Source organism: Pezoporus flaviventris, unplaced genomic scaffold (assembly GCF_033815535.1).
Source record: "Pezoporus flaviventris isolate CSIRO_AGI_PZ_B2104156 unplaced genomic scaffold, CSIRO_AGI_Pfla_v1 ptg000693l, whole genome shotgun sequence".
NCBI lineage: Eukaryota > Metazoa > Chordata > Aves > Psittaciformes > Psittacidae > Pezoporus > Pezoporus flaviventris.
This window is the reverse complement of record NW_026893238.1, coordinates 1-19,748: the sequence shown is the minus strand read 5'-3', so window position 1 is coordinate 19,748 and position 19,748 is coordinate 1. Positions and strand designations below refer to the sequence as shown.

At 59.4% G+C, this 19,748-nt stretch overlaps 1 protein-coding gene across 1 annotated transcript in view; it reads left to right on the top strand.

Moving 5' to 3' along the window:
* LOC133264178 (alpha-actinin-4-like) overlaps nt 1–18,093 on the top strand; it is a 31,538-nt gene extending 13,445 nt beyond the window's left edge. The window contains exons 4-18 of the mRNA XM_061444114.1: nt 937–1,023; nt 1,811–1,898; nt 3,137–3,215; nt 4,360–4,441; nt 6,171–6,256; nt 7,778–7,870; nt 8,872–9,102; nt 11,824–11,971; nt 12,870–13,020; nt 13,947–14,055; nt 14,145–14,285; nt 14,375–14,557; nt 15,696–15,830; nt 16,774–16,953; nt 17,851–18,093. Of these exons, the coding sequence (XP_061300098.1) occupies nt 937–1,023; nt 1,811–1,898; nt 3,137–3,215; nt 4,360–4,441; nt 6,171–6,256; nt 7,778–7,870; nt 8,872–9,102; nt 11,824–11,971; nt 12,870–13,020; nt 13,947–14,055; nt 14,145–14,285; nt 14,375–14,557; nt 15,696–15,830; nt 16,774–16,953; nt 17,851–18,093 (2,036 nt within the window). The remainder of the gene's footprint in view (nt 1–936; nt 1,024–1,810; nt 1,899–3,136; nt 3,216–4,359; nt 4,442–6,170; nt 6,257–7,777; nt 7,871–8,871; nt 9,103–11,823; nt 11,972–12,869; nt 13,021–13,946; nt 14,056–14,144; nt 14,286–14,374; nt 14,558–15,695; nt 15,831–16,773; nt 16,954–17,850) is intronic.
* Nucleotides 18,094–19,748: the final 1,655 nt, after the last annotated feature.

The window sequence follows — 19,748 nt, the reverse complement described above, 5'->3', positions numbered from 1 at the left end:
CCTCCCCATCCCATTGGATCCCTTCCTCCCCATCCCATTGGATCCCTTCCTCCCATCCCATTGGATCCCTTCCTCCCCATCCCATTGGATCCCTTCCTCCCATCCCATTGGATCCCTTCCTCCCCATCCCATTGGATCCCTTCCTCCCCATCCCATTGGATCCCTTCCTCCCCATCCCATTGGATCCCTTCCTCCCATCCCATTGGATCCCTTCCTCCCCATCCCATTGGATCCCTTCCTCCCATCCCATTGGATCCCTTCCTCCCCATCCCATTGGATCCCTTCCTCCCCATCCCATTGGATCCCTTCCTCCCCATCCCATCGGATCCCTTCCTCCCCATCCCATCGGATCCCTTCCTCCCCATCCCATCGGATCCCTTCCTCCCATCCCATTGGATCCCTTCCTCCCATCCCATCGGATCCCTTCCTCCCCATCCCATCGGATCCCTTCCTCCCATCCCATTGGATCCCTTCCTCCCATCCCATCGGATCCCTTCCTCCCCATCCCATCGGATCCCTTCCTCCCCATCCCATTGGATCCCTTCCTCCCATCCCATCGGATCCCTTCCTCCCCATCCCATTGGATCCCTTCCTCCCCATCCCATCGGATCCCTTCCTCCCCATCCCATTGGATCCCATTCCCAAAGCCCCTCCGGAGCTGCTCGGAGCCCTTCCAGCCCCTTCTCCCCCTGGCTCTGCCCCCCTGGCTCTGCCCCACGGGCTCCTGCCCCATGGGCTCCTGCCCCATGGGCTCTGCCCCACGGGCTCTGCCCCATGGGCTCTGCCCCACGGGCTCCTGCCCCATGGGTTCCTGCCCCATGGGCTCTGCCCCACGGGCTCTGCCCCACGGGCTCTGCCCCATGGGCTCTGCCCCCCTGGCTCTGCCCCACGGGCTCTGCCCCACGGGCTCTGCCCCACGGCTGCTCCCTCCCGCAGAGATCGTCGACGGCAACGCCAAGATGACGCTGGGGATGATCTGGACCATCATCCTCCGCTTCGCCATCCAGGACATCTCCGTGGAGGGTGGCGATCCAATGGGATCGGGGGGAGGATCCAATGGAATGGGGGGGGCATCCACTGGGATGGGATGGGGGGATCCAGTGGGATCCAATGGGATGGGGGGGGGGGGATCCAATGGGATGGGGGGGAGGATCCACTGGGATGGGGGGGGGGGGGATCCACTGGGATCCAGTGGGATGGGGGGTGTCCAATGGGATCCAATGGGATGGGGGGTGTCCAATGGGATCGGGGGGATGGGGGGGATGGGGATCCAGTGGGATCCAATGGGATGGGGGGGGAGGATCCAATGGGATCCAATGGGATCGGGGGGAGGATCCAATGGGATGGGGGGGGCATCCACTGGGACGGGATGGGGGGATCCAATGGGATCCAGTGGGATGGGATGGGGGGGGAATCCAGTGGGATGGGGGGGGTCCAATGGGATGGGGGGGGTGTCCAATGGGATCCAATGGGATGGGGGGGATCCAATGGGATGGGATGGGGGGATCCAATGGGATCCAGTGGGATGGGATGGGGGGGGAATCCAGTGGGATGGGGGGGGTCCAATGGGATCAGGGGGGATCCAATGGGATCCAATGGGATGGGGGGGGGTGTCCAATGGGATCCAATGGGATGGGGGGGATCCAATGGGATGGGATGGGGGGATCCAATGGGATCCAGTGGGATGGGATGGGGGGGGGAATCCAGTGGGATGGGGGGGGTCCAATGGGATCCAATGGGAGCCGGGGGGGGGGGGGATCCAATGGGATCCAATGGGATCGGGGGGGGGATCATGGGATGCCCCTTGCAGAGACCTCGGCCAAGGAGGGGCTGCTGCTCTGGTGCCAGCGGAAGACGGCTCCGTATAAAAACGTCAACGTCCAGAACTTCCATATCAGGTACTGGGATAACCGGGAATGGGGGGAGTGGTACTGGGATAACTGGGAATGGGGGGAGTGGTACTGGGATAACCGGGAATGGGGGGGGTGGTACTGGGATAACCGGGAATGGGGGGGTACTGGGATAACTGGGAATGGGGGGGTGCTGGGATAACTGGGAATGGGGGGGGTGGTACTGGGATAACTGGGAATGGGGGGGTACTGGGATAACTGGGAATGGGGGGGTACTGGGATAACTGGGAATGGGGGGGTACTGGGGTAACTGGGAATGGGGGGGGTGGTACTGGGATAACTGGGAATGGGGGGGTGCTGGGATAACTGGGAATGGGGGGGGTGGTACTGGGATAACTGGGAATGGGGGGGTGCTGGGGTAACTGGGAATGGGGGGGAAAGGGAGCTGGGATCCATGGAAGGGGGTGGGTGGGATCCATGGAAGGGGATGGGTGGGATCCATGGAAGGGGATGGGTGGGATCCATGGGATCCATGGAAGGGGATGGGTGGGATCCATGGGATCCATGGAAGGGGATGGGTGGGATCCATGGAAGGGGATGGGTGGGATCCATGGAAGGGGATGGGTGGGATCCATGGAAGGGGATGGGTGGGATCCATGGGATCCATGGAAGGGGGTGGGTGGGATCCATGGAAGGGGATGGGTGGGATCCATGGAAGGGGATGGGTGGGATCCATGGAAGGGGATGGGTGGGATCCATGGGATCCATGGAAGGGGGTGGGTGGGATCCATGGAAGGGGATGTGTGGGATCCATGGAAGGGGATGGGTGGGATCCATGGGATCCATGGAAGGGGGTGGGTGGGATCCATGGAAGGGGATGGGTGGGATCCATGGAAGGGGATGGGTGGGATCCATGGGATCCATGGAAGGGGATGGGTGGGATCCATGGAAGGGGATGGGTGGGATCCATGGGATCCATGGAAGGGGATGGGTGCGATCCATGGAAGGGGATGGGTGGGATCCATGGGATCCATGGAAGGGGATGGGTGGGATCCATGGAAGGGGATGGGTGGGATCCATGGGATCCATGGAAGGGGATGGGTGGGATCCATGGAAGGGGATGGGTGGGATCCATGGGATCCATGGAAGGGGATGGATGGGATCCATGGAAGGGGATGGGTGGGATCCATGGGATCCATGGAAGGGGGTGGCCGGGCAGGGTCCTCCCCCAGGCCCCGTTCCCCCCAACCTGCCCCATTGCCGCCCCCCGTTCCATGGGGCCGCAGCTGGAAGGACGGGCTGGCCTTCAACGCGCTCATCCACCGGCACCGCCCGGAGCTCATCGAGTACGACAAGCTCCGCAAGGTGGGAATGTCACATCCCCACATTGGGAATGTCGACCCCAACCATTGGGAATGTCACATCCCCACATTGGGAATGTCGACCCCAACCATTGGGAATGTCACATCCCCCCATTGGGAATGTCGACCCCAACCATTGGGAATGTCGACCCCAACCATTGGGAATGTCACATCCCCCCATTGGGAATGTCGACCCCAACCATTGGGAATGTCAACCCCAACCATTGGGAATGTCACATCCCCCCATTGGGAATGTCGACCCCAACCATTGGGAATGTCACATCCCCACATTGGGAATGTCGACCCCAACCATTGGGAATGTCACATCCCCCCATTGGGAATGTCACATCCCCACCCCCATTGGGAATGTCGACCCCAACCATTGGGAATGTCGACCCCAACCATTGGGAATGTCACATCCCCACATTGGGAATGTCGACCCCAACCATTGGGAATGTCGACCCCAACCATTGGGAATGTCACATCCCCACATTGGGAATGTCGACCCCAACCATTGGGAATGTCACATCCCCACATTGGGAATGTCGACCCCAACCATTGGGAATGTCGACCCCAACCATTGGGAATGTCACATCCCCCCCCCCATTGGGAATGTCGACCCCAACCATTGGGAATGTCACATCCCCACATTGGGAATGTCGACCCCAACCATTGGGAATGTCACATCCCCACCCCCCATTGGGAATGTCGACCCCAACCATTGGGAATGCCAACATCCCCCCCCATTGGGAATGCTGACACCCCTCCATTGGGAATGCCAACGTCCCACCCCCCATTGGGAATGCCAACATCCCCCCCAATTGGGAATGTCAACATCCCCGCCCCTTGGGAATGCCAACACCCCCCCCAACCATTGGGAATGCCGACACCCCTCCATTGGGAATGCCAACACCCCCCCCAACCATTGGGAATGCTGACACCCCTCCATTGGGAATGCCAACACCCCCCCAACCATTGGGAATGCTGACACCCCTCCATTGGGAATGCCAACACCCCCCCAACCATTGGGAATGCTGACACCCCTCCATTGGGAATGCCAACACCCCCCCAACCATTGGGAATGCCGACACCCCCCACACACCGGGAACGCCGCTCCCGGCGCTTCCCGACGGCCCTGCCCTCCCCAGGACGACCCCGTCACCAACCTCAACAACGCCTTCGAGGTGGCCGAGAAGTACCTGGACATCCCCAAGATGCTCGACGCCGAGGGTGAGCGGCCAGCGCTTGGCCATGGGGGGCTTCGGGAGGACCTCAACCAAGGAGGTCCAACCATTGACATGGGGTCATGGAGGTGGCCCCATTGGCCACCATGGAAGGGCCGCCGCGTTGGCCAAGTCTTGGCCATGGGGGGCTTCGGGAGGACCTCAACCAAGGAGGTCCAGCCATTGACATGGGGTCATGGAGGTGGCCCCATTGGCCACCATGGAAGGGCTGCCACAGTGGCCACCTCTTGGCCATGGAGGTCTTCAAGAAGACCTCAACCAAGGAGGTCCAACCATGGAGGTGGGGTCATGGACGTGGCCCCATTGGCCACCATGGAAGAGCCGCCGCGTTGGCCAAGTCTTGGCCATGGGGGGCTTCAGGAGGACCTCAACCAAGGAGGTCCAACCATGGACGTGGCCCCATTGGCCACCATGGAAGAGCCACCTTGGTGGCCAAGTCTTGGCCATGGGGGACTTCAAGAAGACCTCAACCCAAGGAGGTCCAACCATGGAGGTGGCCCCATTGGCCACCATGGAAAGGCTGCCACAGTGGCCAGCGCTTGGCCATGGGGGGCTTCAAGAGGACCTCAACCAAGGAGGTCGAACCATGGAGGTGGGGTCATGGAGGTGGCCCCATTGGCCACCATGGAAGGGCCGCCGCGTTGGCCAAGTCTTGGCCATGGGGAGCTTCGGGAGGACCTCAACCAAGGAGGTCCAGCCATTGACATGGGGTCATGGAGGTGGCCCCATTGGCCATCATGGAAGGGCCGCCGCGTTGGCCAAGTCTTGGCCATGGGGGGCTTTGGGAGGACCTCAACCAAGGAGGTCCAGCCATTGACATGGGGTCATAGAGGTGGCCCCATTGGCCACCATGGAAGGGCTGCCACAGTGGCCACCTCTTGGCCATGGGGGGCTTCAAGAGGACCTCAACCAAGGAGGTCGAACCATGGAGGTGGGGTCATGGAGGTGGCCCCATTGGCCACCATGGAAGGGCCGCCGCGTTGGCCAAGTCTTGGCCATGGGGGGCTTCGGGAGGACCTCAACCAAGGAGGTCCAACCATTGACATGGGGTCATGGAGGTGGCCCCATTGGCCACCATGGAAGAGCCACCTTGGTGGCCAACTCTTGGCCATAGAGGTCTTAAGGACTCCAAGCTTGGAGGTGACCCCATTGGCCACCATGGAAGAGCCACCTTGGTGGCCAACTCTTGGCCATGGGGGGCTTCAAGAGGACCTCAACCCAAGGAGGTCCAACCATGGAGGTGGCCCCATTGGCCACCATGGAAGGGCCGCCGCGGTGGCCACCTCTTGGCCATTGAGGTCTTTGGGAGGACCTCAACCAAGGAGGTCCAACCATGGAGGTGGAGCAATGGAAGAGCCACCTTGGTGGCCAACTCTTGGCTATGGAGGTCTTCAAGAAGACCTCAACCCAAGGAGGTCCGACCATAGAGGTGGAGCAATGGAAGAGCCACCTTGGTGGCCAACTCTTGGCCATGGAGGTCTTCAAGAAGACCTCAACCCAAGGAGGTCCAACCATGGAGGTGGCCCCATTGGCCACCATGGAAGAGCTGCAGTCCCTGTGGGGCTCAGCCCCATTGCTCTCTCTCTCTGTGGGGCTCAGCCCCGTTGCTGTGGGTCGCTGTGGGGCTCAGCCCCGTTGCTGTGGGTCGCTGTGGGGCTCAGCCCCATTGCTGTGGGTCGCTGTGGGGCTCACCCCACTGCTCCCTCTCCCCACAGACATCGTGGGCACGCTGCGGCCGGACGAGAAGGCCATCATGACCTACGTGTCCTGCTTCTACCACGCCTTCTCGGGGGCGCAGAAGGTGAGCGGGGATGAACTGGGTTTGACTGGGTTTGAACTGGTTTGAACTGGGTTTGACTGGGTTTGAACTGGTTTGAACTGGGTTTGAACTGGGATGGAGCTGGGTTTGAACTGGGTTTGAACTGGGTTTGAACTGGGATGGAGCTGGGTTTGAACTGGGTTTAACTGGGTTTGAACTGGTTTGAACTGGGTTTGAACTGGGATGGAGCTGGGTTTAAACTGGGTTTGAGCTGGGTTTGAACTGGGTTTGAGTTGGGATGGGGCTGGGATGGGGCAGGGATGGGGCCGGGATGGGGATGGGATGGGGATGGGAAGGAGCTGGGATGGGGCTGGGATGGAGCCGGGATGGAGCTGGGATGGGGATGGGAAGGAGCTGGGATGGGGATGGGATGGAGCCGGGATGGGGATGGGATGGGGATGGGAAGGAGCTGGGATGGGGCTGGGATGGAGCCGGGATGGGGATGGGATGGGGATGGGATGGGGATGGGATGGAGCTGGGAAGGAGCTGGGATGGAGCTGGGAAGGAGCTGGGATGGAGCCGGGATGGAGCTGGGAAGGAGCTGGGATGGAGCTGGGAAGGAGCTGGGATGGAGCCGGGATGGAGCTGGGAAGGAGCTGGTAAGGAGCTGGGATGGAGCTGGGAAGGAGCTGGGATGGAGCTGGGATGGAGCTGGGAAGGAGCTGGGATGGAGCTGGGAAGGAGCTGGGAAGGAGCTGGTAAGGAGCTGGGATGGAGCTGGGAAGGAGCTGGGAAGGAGCTGGTAAGGAGCTGGGATGGAGCTGGGATGGAGCCGGGATGGAGCTGGGAAGGAGCTGGTAAGGAGCTGGGATGGAGCTGGGAAGGAGCTGGGAAGGAGCTGGGATGGAGCTGGGAAGGAGCTGGGATGGGGCCGGGATGGAGCTGGGATGGAGCTGGGAAGGAGCTGGGATGGAGCCGGGATGGAGCTGGGAAGGAGCTGGGATGGAGCTGGGAAGGAGCTGGGATGGAGCCGGGATGGAGCTGGGAAGGAGCTGGTAAGGAGCTGGGATGGAGCTGGGAAGGAGCTGGGATGGAGCTGGGATGGAGCTGGGAAGGAGCTGGGATGGAGCTGGGAAGGAGCTGGGAAGGAGCTGGTAAGGAGCTGGGATGGAGCTGGGAAGGAGCTGGGAAGGAGCTGGTAAGGAGCTGGGATGGAGCTGGGATGGAGCCGGGATGGAGCTGGGAAGGAGCTGGTAAGGAGCTGGGATGGAGCTGGGAAGGAGCTGGGAAGGAGCTGGGATGGAGCTGGGAAGGAGCTGGGAAGGAGCTGGGATGGAGCTGGGAAGGAGCTGGGAAGGAGCTGGGATGGAGCTGGGAAGGAGCTGGGAAGGAGCTGGGAAGGAGCTGGGATGGAGCTGGGAAGGAGCTGGGATGGGGCCGGGATGGAGCTGGGATGGAGCTGGGAAGGAGCTGGGATGGAGCTGGGAAGGAGCTGGTAAGGAGCTGGGATGGAGCTGGGAAGGAGCCTTCATCCCCGTCTCCTCCTCCTCCTGCTCCTGGCAGGCCGAGACGGCCGCCAACCGGATCTGCAAGGTCCTGGCCGTGAACCAGGAGAACGAGCTCCTCATGGAGGACTACGAGAAACTGGCGTCGGATGTGAGGCACCGGCACCCGTCCGCACCCATCCCATCCCCATCCCATCCCCATCCCATCCCCATCCTCATCCCATCCATCCCCATCCCATCCTCATCCCCATCCCATCCCCATCCCCATCCCATCCCCATCCCATCCCATCCCCATCCTCATCCCATCCCCATCCCATTCACTTCCCATCCTCATCCTCATCCCCATCCCATCCCCATCCCCATCCCATCCCCATCCTCATCCCATCCCCATCCCATTCACTTCCCATCCTCATCCCCATCCCATCCCCATCCCCATCCCATCCCCATCCCATCCTCATCCATCCTCATCCCCATCCCATCCCCATCCCCATCCCCATCCCCATCCCATCCCCATCCCATCCTCATCCCATCCTCATCCCATCCTCATCCTCGTCCCATCCATCCCCATCCCCATCCCATCCGCACCCAAACCCATCCTTACCCCATCATCATCCTCACCCCATCCCCTTCCCTTTCCACCCGGTGCCATTGCAGCTGCTGCAGTGGATCCAGCGCACCTCTCCCCCTCCATCCCCATTGATCCCCCTCCATCCCCATTGATCCCCCTCCATCCCCATTGATCCCCACTGATCCCCCTCCATCCCCACTGATCCCCCTCCATCCCCACTGATCCCCATTGATCCCCACTGATCCCCCTCGACCCCGTTGACCGCCGTTGCCGTGGTGGTGCCGTTGCAGCTGCTGCAGTGGATCCAGCGCACCTCTCCCCCTCCATCCCCATTGATCCCCCTCCATCCCCATTGATCCCCCTCCATCCCCATTGATCCCCCTCCATCCCCATTGATCCCCCTCCATCCCCATTGATCCCCATTGATCCCCCTCCATCCCCATTGATCCCCCTCCATCCCCACTGATCCCCCTCCATCCCCACTGATCCCCCTCCATCCCACTGATCCCCATTGATCCCCATTGATCCCCCTCGATCCCCCTCCATCCCCGTTGACCGCCGTTGCCGTGGCGGTGCCGTTGCAGCTGCTGCAGTGGATCCAGCGCACGCTGCCGTGGCTGGAGGCGCGCAGCCCGCAGCGCACGCTGCAGGAGATGCAGCAGAAGCTGGAGGAGTTCCGGCACTACCGCCGCGTGCACAAGCCCCCCAAGGTGCACGAGAAGGTGCAGCTCGAGATCAACTTCAACACCCTGCAGACCAAGCTGCGCCTCAGCAACCGCCCCGCCTTCATGCCCTCCGAGGGACGCATGGTGGCGGTGAGCCGGCGCGCTGCCGGGACGGAGGAGGAGGAGGAGGGATGGAGAGGCCGGCGTTGGGGGGGGTGAGGGGGGGGGTGTGGGGAGAAGGGGAGCATCGATAGGTGAGGAGGAGGATGGTGGTGGTGGGGAGAAGGAGGAGCATCAATGGGTGATGGGGGGGAGAAGAAGGAGCATCAGTGGGTGATGGGGATGGGGAGAAGGAGGAGCATCAATGGGTGATGGTGGGGAGAAGAAGGAGCATCAATGGGTGATGGGGATGGGGAGAAGAAGGAGCATCAATGGGTGATGGGGATGGGGAGAAGAAGGAGCATCAATGGGTGATGGGGATGGGGAGAAGAAGGAGCATCAATGGGTGATGGGGATGGGGAGAAGGAGGAGCATCAATGGGTGATGGGGATGGGGAGAAGGAGGAGCATCAATGGGTGATGGGGATGGGGAGAAGGAGGAGCATCAATGGGTGATGGGGATGGGGAGAAGGAGGAGCATCAATGGGTGATGGGGATGGGGAGAAGGAGGAGCATCAATGGGTGATAGGGGGGAGAAGAAGGAGCATCAATGGGTGAGGAGGATGATGGTGGTGGTGGGGGATGGGGAGAAGAAGGAGCATCAATGGGTGAGGAGGATGATGATGATGGGATGGGGAGAAGAAGGAGCATCAATGGGTGAATCAGGGAGAAGAAGGTGCATCAATGGGTGAGGAGGATGATGGTGGTCGGGAGAAGGAGGAGCATCAATGGGTGATGGGGGGGAGAAGAAGGAGCATCAATGGGTGATGGGGATGGGGAGAAGGAGCATCAATGGGTGATGGGGATGGGGAGAAGGAGGAGCATCAATGGGTGATGGGGATGGGGAGAAGGAGGAGCATCAATGGGTGATGGGGATGGGGAGAAGGAGGAGCATCAATGGGCGAGGAGGAGGATGATGATGGTGGGGAGAAGAAGAAGCATCGATGGGTGATGGGGGTGGGGAGAAGAAGGAGCATCGATGGGTGATGGGGATGGGGAGAAGGAGGAGCATCAATGGGTGATGGGGATGGGGAGAAGGAGGAGCATCAATGGGTGATGGGGATGGGGAGAAGGAGGAGCATCAATGGGCGAGGAGGAGGATGATGATGGTGGGGAGAAGAAGAAGCATCGATGGGTGATGGGGGTGGGGAGAAGAAGGAGCATCGATGGGTGATGGGGATGGGGAGAAGGAGGAGCATCAATGGGTGATGGGGATGGGGAGAAGGAGGAGCATCAATGGGTGATGGGGATGGGGAGAAGGAGGAGCATCAATGGGCGAGGAGGAGGATGATGGTGGTGGGGAGAAGAAGAAGCATCGATGGGTGATGGGGGTGGGGAGAAGGAGCATCGATGGGTGATGGGGATGGGGAGGAGCATCGATGGGTGAGGAGGATGATGATGGTGGTGGGGAGAAGAAGAAGCATCAATGGGTGATGGGGATGATGATGGTGGTGGGAAGGAGGGGACACCACAGCAGTGATGCCATTGCCACCATTGATTGATGATGGTGGTGATGGTGACGATGATTGATGATGATTGATGATGCTATTGATGATTGATGATGATGGTGACCATGATTGATGATGATTGATGATGATGGTGATGATTGATGATGATGATGATTGATCATGATGGTGATGACCATCATGATGGTGATGACAATGATTGATGATGATGGTGACAGTGATTGATGGTGGTGATTGATGATGATGATGGTGATGCTGCTGCTGCTGCTGAAGATGATGATGCTGCTGATGATGATTGATGATGATTGATGATGGTGATGATTGATGATGATTGATGATGGTGATGATTGATGATGATGCTGCTGCTGCTGCTGCTGATGGTGACGATGGTTGATGATGGTGATGATGATGATGATGATGATTGATGACGATTGATGAGGACGATTGATGATGATGATGATGATGGTGACGATGATTGATGATGGTGATGATGATTGATGATGCTGATGATGATGACGATTGATGATGACTGATGATGATGATGATGATGGTGACGATGATTGATGATGGTGATGATGATGATTGATGATGATGATGATGACGATTGATGATGACGATTGATGATGGTGACGATGATTGATGATGATGGTGATGATGATGATGATGGTGACGATGATTTATGATGGTGATGATGATGATGATGGTGACGATTGATGATGGTGATGATGATGATGATGGTGACGATGATGATGATGGTGACGATGATTGATGATGGTGATGATGATGATGATGGTGATGATGATGATGATGGTGACGATGATTGATGATGGTGATGATGATGATGATGGTGATGATGATGATGATGGTGACGATGATTGATGATGGTGATGATGATGATGATGGTGACGATGGTTGATGATGGTGATGGTGATGATGATGGTGACGATGATTGATGATGATGGTGATGATGATGATGATGGTGACGATGATTGATGATGGTGATGATGATGATGATGGTGACGATGATGATGATGGTGATGATGATGATGATGGTGATGATGATGATGATGGTGACGATGATTGATGATGATGGTGATGATGATGATGATGGTGACGATGGTTGATGATGGTGATGGTGATGATGATGGTGACGATGATTGATGATGATGGTGATGATGATGATGATGGTGACGATGATTGATGATGGTGATGACGCTGGGCGCGTGCCCACCCGTTGCGTGCTGCAGGACATCAACACGGGCTGGCAGCGCCTGGAGCAGGCAGAGAAGGGCTACGAGGAATGGCTCCTGAACGAGATCCGGCGCCTCGAGCGCCTCGACCACCTGGCCGAGAAGTTCCGGCAGAAGGCGTCCATCCACGAGGCCTGGACCGAAGGTACCAGCGCCGGGGGGGTCCCGTGGGATGCCTTTGAAGGGTTCTCGAAGCCCAGTGAGTTCTGCCTCAAGTGGTTCCTCCATTGCCTCTCCATGGAGCCCAACCCAACCCAATGGGTTCTCCGTGGAGCCCAACTCAATGGGTTCTCCACTGAACCCAACCCAAAGGGTTCTCCATTGAACACAACCCAACGGGTTCTCCATTGAAGCCAACCCAACCCAAAGGGTTCTCCATTGATCCCAACCCAATGGGTTCTCCATTGAAGCCAACCCAACCAATGGGTTCTCCATTGATCCCAACCCAACCCAATGGCTTCTCCATTGATCCCAACCCAACCAATGGGTTCTTCATTGAACCCAACCCAATGGGTTCTCCATTGAACCCAACCCAACCCAATGGGTTCTCCATTGAACACAACCCAATGGGTTCTCCATTGAACACAACCCAATGGGTTCTCCATTGATCCCAACCCAACCAATGAGTTCTCCATTGATCCGAACCCATTGGGTTCTCCACTGAACACAACTCAACCAAGGAGTTCTCCATTGATCCCAACCCAATGGCTTCTCCATTGATCCCAACCCAGTGGGTTCTCCACTGAACACAGCCCAACCAATGAGTTCTCCATTGATCCCAACCCAACGGGTTCTCCATTGATCCCAACCCAACCAATGAGTTCTCCATTGATCCCAACCAATGGGTTCTTCAAGGATCCCAACCCAATGGGTTCTCCGTTGATCCCAACCCAACCAATGAGTTCTCCATTGATCCCAACCCAACCAATGGCTTCTCCATTGAACCCAACCCATTGGGTTCTCCATTGAAGCCAACCCAACCAAGGGGTTCTCCATGGAGGGGAAGGGCTTTGGGCTCCGTGCTGACGGCCCCGTGTCCGCAGGGAAGGAGGCCCTGCTGCAGCAGAAGGACTTCGAGGCGGCCTCGCTCTCCGACATCAAGGCCCTGCTCCGGAAGCACGAGGCCTTCGAGAGCGACCTGGCCGCGCACCAGGACCGCGTGGAGCAGATCGCGGCCATCGCCCAGGAGCTCAAGTACGGCCCCATGGAACCCTGGGAATGGGGTTGGGATGCAAGGGACGGGGATGCCCATGGGGTTCTGACCCATAGGGACACCTTCCATAGGGGGCATTGCTCCAGCCTGGCCTTAGGTGCTCCCAAGGAAGGTTCCTCCAAGCCTTCTCCATCAACCCCGTGTCCCATCCGAGTCTGTCATTGGGAGCCAACCATCCCATGGTGGAAGGCTTCATCTGCCCCATGGAACCATGGGAATGGGGTTGGGATGGAAGGGCCCTGGGTGCCCATGGGGTTCTGACCCATAGGGACACCTTCCATAGGGGGCATTGCTCCAGCCTGGCCTTAGGTGCTCCCAAGGAAGGTTCCTCCAAGCCTTCTCCATCAACCCCGTGTCCCATCCGAGTCTTCCATTGGGAGCCAACCATCCCATGGTGGAAGGTTTCATCTGCCCCATGGAACCATGGGAATGGGGTTGGGATGGAAGGGCCCTGGGTGCCCATGGGGTTCTGACCCATAGGGACACCTTCCATAGGGGGCATTGCTCCAACCTGGCCTTAGGTGCTCCAAAGGAAGGTTCCTCCTCCCATCCAAGTCTTCCATTGGAGGCTTCCCCCCATGCCGTGGTCGAGGGCTCCATCTGCCCCATGGAACCCTGGGAATGGGGTTGGGATGGAAGGGACGGGGATGCCCATGGGGTTCTGACCCATAGGGACACCTTCCATAGGGGGCCTTGCTCCAATCCCGCCGCTCCCGTTGTCCTTCCCCATGGGGTAGCGCGGCTCCATCCATCCCTAAAGGGGGCCAGCGCGAGCCAAGGCCGTGACCGGAGCCCTTGTTGCTGCCGGGGTACCCCGGCAATGGGCTTCTCCCCATTGCATAGGGAACCCCCACACACACACACACCTTATTCCTGCCCCCTTTCCCCGCTTCCCGCCCCACTGCAGCGAGCTGGATTACCACGACTCGCCCAGCGTCAACGCGCGGTGCCAGAAGATCTGCGACCAATGGGATGTGCTGGGCTCCTTGACCCACAGCCGGAGGGAAGCCCTGGAGGTGAGCGGGATGCGTGCCGGTGGGTCCCGTCCCACCCCACGTCCCCAATGGGGCCTGGAGCTCTTAACCCCCCGTTGGCTCCCGGGCAGCAAACGGAGAAGCACTTGGAGAGCATCGACGAGCTCCACTTGGAGTACGCCAAGCGGGCAGCGCCCTTCAACAACTGGATGGAGAGCGCCATGGAGGACCTGCAGGACATGTTCATCGTGCACACCATCGAGGAGATCCAGGTGGGAAGGGCTCGGCGCGGGGTCGGGCTCATCCCCACGGCCCCCCCCGGGTGAGCCCGTGCCCATGGAACTGGGGGTGTCCTCGGCAGGGCCTCATCGCCGCGCACGACCAGTTCAAGGCCACGCTGCCGGAGGCGGACAAGGAGCGCGAGGCCATCCTGGGCATCCAACGGGAAGCGCAGCGCATCGGGGAGCAACATGGGATCAAGGGGGCCGGGAGCAACCCCTACACCTCGGTCACCCCACACATCATCAACTCCAAGTGGGAGAGGGTGAGGGGGGGCAGAACCAGCCCCTTCCATAGGGCAGCTTCATCCAGGCCTTCCCCATCGGGCCCGTTGCTTCCCGGGATCCCGACTCTTCCATGGGAAGATTCCACCCGTCCCGTGGTGGGAAGCTCCGTGGTTGAGTCCTGACCCATAGAGACCCATCCGTAGGGAAAGGCTCATCCAGGCCTTCTCCATTGAGCCCATTGCTTCCCAAGATCCCAGCTCTTCCATTGGAGGCTTCCATCAAGCCCAAAGCCCTTCCTCTCCAGGGGGGGCTCCATGGAGAACCCCTTGGTTGGGTTGTGTTCAATGGAGAACTCGTTGGTTGGGCTCAACAGAGAAGCCATTGGGTTGGGGTCCATGGAGAAGCCATTGGGTTGGGATCCATGGAGAACCCCTTGGTTGGGTTGTGTTCAATGGAGAACTCATTGGTTGGGCTCAATGGAGAAGCCATTGGGTTGGGGTCCATGGAGAAGCCATTGGGTTGGGATCCATGGAGAACCCCTTGGGTTGGGCTCAACGGAGAAGCCATTGGTTGGGATCCATGGAGAACCCCTTGGGTTGGGCTCAACGGAGAAGCCATTGGGTTGGGATCCATGGAGAACCCCTTGGGTTGGGCTCAACGGAGAAGCCATTGGTTGGGATCCATGGAGAACCCCTTGGGTTGGGCTCAACAGAGAACCTCTTGGGTTGGGATCCATGGAGAACCCCTTGGGTTGGGCTCAACGGAGAAGCCATTGGTTGGGATCCATGGAGAACCCCTTGGGTTGGGCTCAACGGAGAAGCCATTGGGTTGGGATCCATGGAGAACCCCTTGGGTTGGGCTCAACAGAGAACCTCTTGGGTTGGGATCCATGGAGAACCCCTTGGGTTGGGCTCAATGGAGAACCCCTTGGGTTGGGATCCATGGAGCACCCATAGAGACCCGTTCCATAGGGTAAGGCTCATCGAGGCCTTCTCAATTGAGCCCATTGCTTCCCAAGATCCCAACTCTTCCATGGGAACCTTCCACCCATCCCATGCTGATGCCTTCCGCGGCCCCATCGCCCCCATTGTCCCCCTCCCTTCCCCACCGCCCCCCTCCCTGCCCCATTGCCCCCCATGCCCACGGCATTCCCGTATCCGGGCTCCTCCGGCGCAGGTGCAGGCGCTGGTGCCCCGGCGGGACCAGGCTCTGCTGGAGGAGCAGAGCAAGCAGGAGTCCAATGAGCACCTCCGGCGGCAGTTCGCCGGGCAGGCCAACATCGTGGGGCCCTGGATCCAGACCAAGATGGAGGTGAGGGGCAGGAGGGTTCCTGGGGGCTGGAATGGTGCTGGGCACCCCCAAGTGGGAGCAGGTGGAGCCTTGGTCCAGATCTGGAAGTGGTGATGGTGGTGATGGAGCCAGGGAGGTTCTCCAGGTCCATAAGGGATGATGATGGTGATGATGGAGCCATGGAGGTTCTCCAGGTCCATAAGGGATGATGATGATGGAGCCATGGAGGATCTCCAGGCCCATAAGGGTTGATGATGGTGATGGAGCCATGGAGGTTCTCCAGGTCCATAAGGGATGATGATGATGATGGAGCCATGGAGGATCTCCAGGCGCATAAGGGTTGATGATGGTGATGGAGCCATGGAGGATCTCCAGCTCCATAAGGGATGATGATGGTGGTGATGGAGCCAGGGAGGTTCTCCAGGTCGATAAGGGATGATGATGATGATGATGATGATGGAGCCATGGAGGTTCTCCAGGTCCATAAGGGATGATGATGATGGAGCCACGGAGGTTCTCCATGTCCATAAGGGATGATGATGGTGATGATGGAGCCAGGGAGATTCTCCATGTCCATAAGGGATGATGATGATGGAGCCATGGAGGATCTCCAGGCCCATAAGGGATGATGATGATGATGATGGAGCCATGGAGGATCTCCAGCTCCATAAGGGATGGGAAGTGATGATGATGATGGTGATGGTGATGGTAATGATGATGACGATGATGATGATGGTGACGATGGTGATGATGACGATGATGATCGTGATGATGATGATGGTGACGATGGTGATGATGACAATGATGATGATATGATGATGACGATGATGGTGATGGTGATGATGATGGTGATGATGATGGTGATGATGATGACGATGATGGTGATGATGATGGTGATGACGATGATGATGATGATATGATGATGGAACCATGGAATCCCCCCCTCCCTGCCCTCTGCACGCAGGAGATCGGCCGCATCTCCATCGAGATGCACGGCACACTGGAGGACCAACTGGAGCAGCTCAAGCCCTACGAGCAGAGCATCGTGGACTACAAACCCAACCTGGAGCTGCTGGAGCAGCAGCACCAGCTCATCCAGGAGGCTCTCATCTTCGACAACAGGCACACCAACTACACCATGGAGGTCAGCACCCCGGCCCGCCCCACAACCACCCGTGGGGCCCTTGTTGTCCGCATCCCATCACCACCTGTGGGGCCCATGGTGTCCCCATCCCTATCCCATAACCACCCGTGGGGCCCATGCTGTCCCCGTCTCCATCCCACAACCACCCGTGGGGCCCATGCTGTCCCCATCTCCATCCCACAACCACCCGTGGGGCCCATGCTGTCCCCATCTCCATCCCATCACCACCCATGGGGCCCATGCTGTCCCCATCTCCATCCCACAACCACCCATGGGGGCCCATGGTGTCCCCATCTCCATCCCACAACCACCCGTGGGGCCCATGGTGTCCCCATCCCATAACCACCCGTGGGGCCCATGGTGTCCCCATCTCCATCCCACAACCACCCATGGGGCCCATGGTGTCCCCATCTCCATCCCATAACCACCCGTGGGGCCCATGCTGTCCCCATCTCCATCCCATCACCACCAATGGGGCCCCATGGCCTCACCCATGGTGTCCCCATCCTGTCGCCACCCATGGGGCCCTGTGGTGTCCCCATCCCCATCCCATTACCACCCATGGGCCACATGGCCCCATAGCCTCACCCCATGGTGTCCCCATCCGCACCCCATCACCACCAATGGGGCCCCATGGCCTCACCCATGATGTCCCTACCCCATAACCCCCAATGGGGCCCTGTGGCCTCACCCCATGGCATCGCCATCCCCACCCCATAACCACCAATGGGACCCCATGGCCTCACCCCATGGTGTCCCCATCCCACCCCATCACCACCACCAATGGCCTCACCCCATGGCATCCCCATCCCATACCCCCAGTGGGGTCCCCTGGATTCACCCCATGGTGTCCCCACCCCATAACCCTCACCCCGCGCTGCCCCCCCTGCCCCACAGCACCTGCGGGTGGGCTGGGAGCAGCTCCTCACCACCATCGCCCGCACCATCAACGAGCTGGAGAACCAGATCCTGACCCGCGACGCCAAAGGCATCAGCCAGGAGCAGCTGCAGGAGTTCCGCGCCTCCTTCAACCACTTCGACAAGGTACCGGCGCCGCCGGGGACCACTGGGGGCCATTGGGGGCCCTTGAGTTCCATCGGGTCCCATCAGATCCCATTGGGGCCCATTGGGTGCCATTAAGACCCATTGGGGGCCATTGGGGTCATTGAGTCCCGTCGGGTCCCATCAGGTCCCATTGGGGCCCTTGAGTCCCATCGGGTCCCATCAGATCCCATTGGGGCCCATCCAGTGCCATTGAGACCCATTGGGGGCCATTGGGGTCATTGAGTCCCGTCGGGTCCCATCAGGTCCCATTGGGGCCCTTGAGTCCCATCGGGTCCCATCAGGTCCCATTGGGGGCCCTTGAGTCCCATCGGGTCCCATCAGATCCCATTGGGGGCCCTTGAGTCCCATCGGGTCCAATCAGATCCCATTGGGGCCCATTGGGTGCCATTGAGACCCATTGGGGGCCATTGGGGTCATTGAGTCCCGTCGGGCCCCATCAGGTCCCATTGGGGCCCATTGGGTGCCATTGAGTCCCATTGGGTGCCATTGAGACCCATTGGGTGCCATTGGGGTCATTGAGTCCCATTGGGTTCCACCAGGTCCCATTGGGGGCCATTGGGTGCCATTGGGGTCATTGAGTCCCATTGGGTTCCACCAGGTCCCATTGGGTCCCATCCGGTGCCATTGGGGGCCCTTGAGTCCCATCAGGTCCCATCAGGTCCCATTGGGGGCCCTTGAGTCCCATCGGGTCCCATCAGGTCCCATTGGGGCCCATTGGGTGCCATTGAGACCCATTGGGGGCCATTGGGGTCATTGAGTCCCGTCGGGTCCCATCAGGTCCCATTGGGGGCCCTTGAGTCCCATCGGGTCCCATCAGGTCCCATTGGGGCCCATTGGGTGCCATTGAGACCCATTGGGGGCCATTGGGGTCATTGAGTCCCGTCGGGTCCAATCAGGTCCCATTGGGTGCCATTGAGTCCCATTGGGTGCCATTGAGACCCATTGGGGGCCATTGGGTGCCATTGGGGTCATTGAGTCCCATTGGGTTCCACCAGGTCCCATTGGGTCCCATCCGGTGCCATTGGGGTGCACTGGGGGCCATTGGGTTCATTGAGTCCCATCGGGTCCCATCAGGTCCCATTGGGGCCCATTGGGTGCCATTGAGTCCCATTGGGGGCCTTTGGGGTCATTGAGTCCCATTGGGTGCCATTGGGCCCATTGGGTGCCATTGGGTCCCACCAGATCCCATTGAGCCCCACTGGGTCCTATCAGGTGCCATTGGGGCGCACTGGGGGCCATTGGGGGCCATTAGGTCCCATCAGATCCCATCAGGTCTCACCAGATCCCATCAGTTCCCAACAGATCCAATCAGATCCTACCAGGTCCCACCAGATCCAATCAGATCCTACCAGGTCCCACCAGATCCAATCAGATCCCACCAGATCCAATCAGGTCCCACCCAGGTCCCACCAGATCCAATCAGATCCCATCCAGGTCCCACCAGATCCCATCCAGGTCCCCCCAGAGCCAATCAGGTCCCACCAGATGCAATCAGATCCCATCCAGGTCCCACCAGGTCCCCCCAGATCCAATCAGATCCCACCACATCCAATCAGGTCCCACCAGATCCAATCAGATCCCATCCAGGTCCCCCCCAGATCCAATCAGATCCCACCACATCCAATCAGGTCCCCCCAGATCCAATCAGATCCCATCCAGGTCCCCCAGATCCAATCAGATCCCATCCAGGTCCCACCAGATCCCATCCAGGTCCCCCCAGAGCCAATCAA